The sequence below is a fragment of the Podarcis cretensis genome (assembly GCF_951804945.1).
Source record: "Podarcis cretensis genome assembly, chromosome: 18".
Lineage (NCBI taxonomy): Eukaryota > Metazoa > Chordata > Lepidosauria > Squamata > Lacertidae > Podarcis > Podarcis cretensis.
The window spans coordinates 6,305,845-6,312,967 of NC_137188.1; the positions used below are offsets into that span (position 1 = coordinate 6,305,845).

At 48.7% G+C, this 7,123-nt stretch overlaps 1 protein-coding gene across 2 annotated transcripts in view; it reads right to left on the reverse strand.

Annotated features, from left to right (window-relative positions):
- CELF5 (CUGBP Elav-like family member 5) overlaps positions 1 to 6,298 on the reverse strand; it is an 84,413-nt gene extending 78,115 nt beyond the window's left edge. The window contains exon 1 of one of the 2 annotated variants that reach the window (XM_079960748.1): positions 5,941 to 6,298. In XM_079960748.1, coding sequence (XP_079816874.1) covers positions 5,941 to 6,199 — 259 coding nt within the window. In that variant the 5' untranslated portion in view covers positions 6,200 to 6,298. The remainder of the gene's footprint in view (positions 1 to 5,940) is intronic. The other variant, XM_079960749.1, reaches the window with a different exon arrangement.
- Between the last annotated feature and the right edge of the window lie 825 nt (positions 6,299 to 7,123).

Genomic DNA, 7,123 nt, shown 5'->3' on the forward strand with positions numbered 1-7,123 from the left:
CACCCGGAGGTGCTTTCGAACTGCTAGGTTGGCAGGCGCTGGGACCGAGCAGCGGGAGCGCACCCTGCCGCAGGGATTCGAACCGCCGACCTTTCGATCGGCAAGTCCTAGGCGCTGAGGCTTTAACCCACAGCGCCACCTGCGTCCCTTAATGCTAGTGGTCAGCAAAAGAGGTTTAAAGACTCTCTCAAGGCAAATCTTAAAAAATGTACAGTGGTACCTCAGGTTAAGTACTTAATTCGTTCCGGAGGTCTGTTCTTAACCTGAAACTGTTCTTAACCTGAAGCACCACTTTAGCTAATGGGGCCGCCTGCTGCTGCCGCGCTGCCGGAGCCCGATTTCAGTTCTTATCCTGAAGCAAAGTTCTTAACCTGAAGCACTATTTCTGGGTTAGCGGAGTGTGTAACCTGAAGCGTATGTAACCCGAGGTACCACTGTAGTATAAACATCGACAACTGGCAAACATTGGCCTGCAAGCGCTCCAGTTGGAGAACAGCCTTTACCAAAGGTGTCATGGGCTTTGAAGACATTAGAACTCAAGACAAATTGGAGAAGTGTGCTAAGAGGAAGACACGCTTGGCAAACCCTCGCAGGGATCAACTCCTGTCCAGAAACCTATGTACCCACTGTGGAAGGACATGTGGACCCAGAATTGGCCTCCACAGTCAGTTATGGATTCACTGTTAAGACCGTGCTCATGGAAGACAATCTTACTCGGCTATGAGGGATCGCCAAAGAAGAAGAATTGTGCGTTTTAATACAATTACCAGTTTATGCAGAATGCAATCGACTCTATAGAATGTAGAGCCTAAGGCCATAAAAAGAGCCTTTTGGATCAGACTAGTGGCCCATCTCGTTCTCACAGTGGCCAACCAGGTGCCCCCGTAAGGAGGACCTGAGCACAACATTAACTCTCCCCTCTTACTATGTCCAGCAACTGGCCTTCCACAGCATCGCTGCCTACAACCATGGAGCCACAGCAGAGCCATCAATGACCTTGTCTTCCACAAATTCATCGGAACCTGAGAAAGCAGAGAGATGGGGTTCCTGCAGAGCTCTGGATGTTTTTGGAACTCGCCTCCAAGCAGCCAGCTTGGCCAACGTCCAGTAAGATGGAGAGTTGTAGTCCATCAACATTGGGGGAGGGTGTCAAAGTTTCCCCATCCCTGACATAGGAGATGGAGATAGTGGCAGACCTACATTTTTGGGGTACCCTGAAGCTTGAATGGTCATGGGAACCTCCATGCAGCCAACAACAAAGTCTAGGTGACAACTGTTATCCTCTTTGGTGGGTTTGCTCCACAACACATTGCCACTTTTTTATTTATTTTAAAAAATAGCTACCACATCTCAGATTGTTGTACTGGATTATCTCACATGCCAAAACCACCGGAGTCAATAAAAATCCCTTCTGCCTTGTAGTTTTCGAGGTCTGCTCAGTTGGTAGAGCAAGAGAACTCTTAATATCGGGGTCATGGGTTTGAGCAAAATACTCCTGCATTGATGAAAGTTGGTCTAGATGACCCTCATGGTCCCTTCCATGCTTCTGTGGGGGTGTAATTTAGGGAAATGTCATATATGTGCATGGTGCATTTTTTAAAAGAATTTTTTTAAAGCAGTGTGGGGCCCTCAAGCTTTAGCTTCTTTAGTTTCATAGAAGGTTTGCCCCTGGATGAAAAAGACTCTATGTTTCTTCTTCAGTAGGATCCTCTCAGGGCTCCCAGTGAGGTCGCAGAATCAAACAATTGCGTTCCCCATGCAGCTTGAGACATCATCATCATACAGTGGTGCCTTGGTTCTCAAACACTGAAAACCCGGAAGTAAGTGTTCCAGATTTCGAGTGTTTTTCGGAAGCTGAACATCCGATGCGGCCGTCGGCTATTGTTTTCGAGGCACCTGCACCAATCAGAAGCTGCACCTTGGTTTTCGAATATTTTGGAAGTCAAATGGACTTCCAGAACGGATTACGTTTGGCGCTTTTGTTTTTGCTATTTATTTTGCGTTTTTGTTTTTGAGGCTTTTTTAGTTAAATTGTTTTTGTGACTGTGCAGAACCCAGTACAGCTACTGACTGATTGACTGATTGTGTGACTACGGAAATTGATAAAAGCCCCCCATCCAAACAATGACTAACATCAGTGCAGGTAAGAATTTATATATATATATATCATCTACAATACTGTCTTATTTATTTTACAGTACAGTACATTGATTATTGCTTTCATTTTATGAATCAGTGGTCTCGTTCGATAGTAAAATTCATGTCAAATTGCTGTTTTAGGGGTTGTTTTTTAAAGTCTGAAACGGATTGATCTGTTTTGCATTACTTTCTATGGGAAAGCGCGCCTTGGTTTTGGAACGCTTTGGTTTTGGAACAGACTTCCGGAACAGATTAAGTTGGAGAACCAAGGGACCACTGTAATAATGTTGAGAACCCCCAACCAGTGGCTGTCTAGCCTCCCACCTGATGAAGACCTCTCACGAGCGAGAGACCACCCACCCCACTGGGTCATCGGCTCCATCATCAAACTCCTCCTGCCAATGTCGTTCCTCCCCATGGCCAGCCAAAGCCGCCATTGAGTCATTCCTTCCAAACGCACAACCAAAATCTACCCTCCTGACTCTTGAGCCCAAACGGCATGTTCCAATCGTCCCTCCACATACAATGCCAGTTAAATAATTCCGTGTTTCCTCCCAGGAGGGAAGGAGAAGGGGGTTCAGTTCAGTGGCAAGGCACCTGTTTGCTTTGCAGGTCCAACTCTCAACATCACCAGGCAGAGCTTCCTTTGAAACCCCACAGGGATGCTGTTGGCCAAGCTACCGTATTTTTTGCTCTATAAGACTCACTTTTTCCCTCCTAAAAAGTAAGGGGAAATGTGTGTGCGTCTTATGGAGCGAATGCAGGCTGCGCAGCTATCCCAGAAGCCAGAACAGCAAGAGGGATCACTGCTTCCGCTGCGCAGCGATCCCTCTTGCTGTTCTGGCTTCTGAGATTCAGAATATTTTTTTTCTTGTTTTCCTCCTCCAAAAACTAGGTGCGTCTTGTGGTCTGGTGTGTCTTATAGAGCGAAAAATATGGTAGATGGACCAATGGGCTGACTCAGTACAAAGCAGCTCCCAATTTTTGAGGGTTTCTGCTGCATCATGAGGACTGGAAGCTTACATTATTATTAGGGGAAGAACCACCAGGTTTTTTGCATATAAAAGGTCCCAGTTTCGATCCCAAGCATCTCCAGGTAGGGCTGGAATAAGACTCCTGCCCAGGCACCCTGGAGAGCTGTTGCCACTCATTGTAAGGTAAAGGTAAAGGTAAAGGGACCCTGACCATTAGGTCCAGTCGTGGCCGACTCTGGGGTTGCAGCGCTCATCTCGCTTTATTGGCCGAGGGAGCCGGCGTCCAGCTTCCGGGTCATGTGGCCAGCAGGACTAAGCCGCTTCTGGCGAACCAGAGCAGCGCACGGAAACGCCGTTTACCTTCCCGCCAGAGTGGTACCTATTTATCTACTTGAACTTTGACATGCTTTTGAACTGCTAGATTGGCAGGAGCAGGGACCGAGCAACAGGAGCTCACTCCGTCACGGGGATTCGAACCACCAACCTTCCGATCAGCAAGCCCTAGGCTCTGTGGTTTAACCCACAGCGCCACCCGCGTCCCACCAGTCATTGTAGATAGTGCTAAGATGGATGGGCCCACATAAGAACAGAAGAAGGCCCTGCTGGATCAGGCCAATGGCCCCACCTAGACTAATAATAATAATAATAATTTTTATTTATACCCCGCCCTCCCCAGCCAAGGCCGGGCTCAGGGTGGCTAACAAGCAATAATAAAAACAACTTAAAAACAAAATTAAGATACAACATTAAAATATTGAAACATTAAAATATTAAAATGTAGCCTCAACGCAGGAGGAGAAGGAAAGGAAAAAAGAAAGAGAGGGAGGGAGGGAATCAAATTGCCTCCAAGCCAAAGGCCAGGCGGAACAACTCTGTCTTACAGGCCCTGCGGAAAGAGATCAGATCCCGCAGGGCCCTGGTCTCATGAGACAGAGCGTTCCACCAAGTTGGGGCCAGTGTTGAAAAGGCCCTGGCTCTGGTTGAAGCTAATCTAACTTCCTTAGGGCCGGGGACCACTAGGGTGTTGCTATTTATGGACCTTGAGGCTCTCAAGACTAGTATCCTGTTCTCACAATGGCCAGTGCAAAACCCACAAGACTTGACCACAAGACCTCACTCCTTTCCTGTGGTTTCTGGAAGCCCTTCCAGTCTGACTTAAGCCTGCTGCAAAGCGCGTCACGCAAAAATCGGCCGCAGGCAGGTGCAGGCGCAAGGCCGTGTGCCTCTTGAAAGTAACACACAAACACACAACAAGGTGATTCAGTCTCGCCCCTGGAAAGTTTGGGGCGGGGAACCTGTCGTTTTGCAGAGTTTGCCGCTGGTCTCCGATTCCCCCCAGCCCCCCAGCTCCCCCCCCATGGGATAGTCAAGGGTCAGGGATGATTCCAACCTTGTTTGGAGGGTCCACCTGAGATAAGGGCCAGCTTAGGCGCACAGGCCTTCAACTATCTGCAACAAAACATTGCCCTTCCGTACATCGCAAGGCAGCAACAGGCCAGGATTCGCCACTGACTGTGCTGTCCACACGTAGCCCCATCTCAATGCCTTTTTTTTGGGGGGGGGGATATTTGTTTTCAAGCACATATAACACACACACACACACAGCCCACCCCTCTCTCATACACACTATGGGTTTGCATCTGCCAGTGTCCCATGAAATGTTAAAGGCACCCAAGACGTTTCGTCTGGAAGTTTAAATGCTGGGGAGTAATTGCAGGCAGGTTTTAGGGTCTAGCCTCAGAGATAGCGGTCAAGAGCCATTTTGGTTAGCATAGCATGCATATATATATATATATATATATATATATATATATATATATAGTCGTGCCCCCCACCCCAGTGTTCCTGTCAAAAGCCTTTTTTTTCCAGAAAATGAAAAGGGAGTAGAGGAAAGAGGGGGATGGAGGGGGGGGGGAAAGGTCCCTGAAGGGTAGAAACACACCATAAATGATATGAAAATGGGCTCTTTTTTTAGGACGGGGTGGTGGGTGAGTTTTGGATGGAGGGTGTGGGAAGAGAAATGGGGAGGTGTCTGGGAATGGGGTCTGGAAAGAACAGGAGGAAAGGAAGAGAAAATGCACAGAGGAGGAGATGGGGGGGGGAGAAGCCATATAGGCTCCAAGGCTCCTGAATGAGCACCCCCCCCCCCCAGTTTAACCTGCAAGGAGGTGGGTCACACAGGTGTCCAAGCAAGACAAGGTGAGAGGGTGGCAGCGCCAGCCTTGAAGCTGGGGCTAGCGGTGGGCCTGGGAACACAGTGAGATGCTCTTGGAGGCTGATCTGGTGATGGGTTAAGGGGAGGGAAATTGGGGGGGGGGCAGCGATGGTGAAAGGGACGGAGGGGGTTAATGGAGCAGAATGAGAAAGAGAGAGCCTGCAGGGGGGGGCCGGCATTAAAGAGCAGATGGAATAAAACACAACTATATAAGGGGTTTATAGAGCAGCAGCAAAAAAAAAATGGGGGGGGGGGCAGAGAAACAGGCTTGATGTGGAGAGCTAAGGGTGAGACGATGAGCAAAACGCTTCCCGCCCCCGCTTCACCCGCCCGCCCAGATAGAATGAAGATTGTTATTTTAAGGGAGGGAGGTGTAAAAGAATGGATGGAGGGAAATATTGCATGCAGGGTGGTGGGAGAAAGTGATCGGATGGATTAAAATGACAGGATGGAGAATGTAGTTGCGGGGGGGGGGGCGTGTGTGGACAGATTGGTAGAAAGGGAAGAAAAGGTTGAGGAGGATGGATTAGGCGGGGGGGGGAGTAGGGTGCGCGAGGGAGAGGAAAGAGAAGGAGAGAAAGAAAAGGATGGATTAAAAACACAAGGGCGCACCTTTGTGCATGCCAGTGTACCGATCCTTCAGCACCGTCAGCTCATAGATTTGCCCGAACTGCTCGAAGAGGGGCTTGAGATCCTTCTCCTCGAGGTTCCGCGGGATCTGCCCTACAAAGAGCTTGATAGCATCTAGGTCCTTCATGCCCTCGGGCTCGGAGCTGCCGCCGCCGCCGCTGCCGCTGCTCATGGGGGAGGCGCGGGGCGGTTGCTGGGATTGCGCCTTCCGCCTGGGCTCGCTCGCCGGCAGTCTGGCCATCCCCCGAGCCCCCAGCGCGGGCTGCGCAGTGGAGGATGCTGCGAGAAGGAAGGAGGCGGCGGCGGCGGCGCGCAAGATGCCACTGGAGGGGGAAAAGGATGCTGCCGAGCGCAGCATCAGGACCACAAAAAGCAGCTGCTAGGCAGCGACACCGCCTGGCCGTTCCGGGGAAGTGCAGGGGGGGTTTCGGGGAGCGTAAAAGCGGGGTGCTGCAGGGAGCTGGATTGGGAGCTTGGAAGTGTGGCACGGGGGGGGGGAGGAGGACGGGGGGGGGTTATGTCCCAAACTAGGCAGGGATGCAAAGGCAAATATTATTAACCCAACGAACCGGGAAGGGGAGGGCAAAAAGGATGCAACAAGGTGTTTGGTGAATTTGAAGAACCGCTTTGTTGAATTAAACAAAGGATGCAATTCAGCCAGGAACCTGTTCCTTAAAGTAGACAGATCCACACACACACACACCCCGCCACGCTTTTTTGCTCCCCCATCAGCTGCCAAAATAGACTGCCTTTACCCTCGGAGGTTCTGTTATAAATACTTTCATATATATTTTTTTAATAATATTTATTAAAGTTTCATAAATATTACAAAAATGAAAAAGAAAATAAGAGAAATACAAAATACAGAAAAACAAAAACAATTAAAAACATTTCAATCTTTCTATGTCTTGTCTTTCATTTACTTGTTTCCCTGACCTCCTCACACCTCCCTTTTTTGTATTCCAATTCAATTAGCAGTTTCAGCAAATCCTTTCCATTTTTGCTTTTTTATCTTAATAATTTATCTTAATATATTGTAACTTTACATTCTCACCTATTCATAATCCAATTTTACCTAATTCTATAACATTACTGCTAAATCCACATAACTTCATTCCCGCATCCTTCTAACATTCCTTAATTTATAAATACTTTCAGACGCACA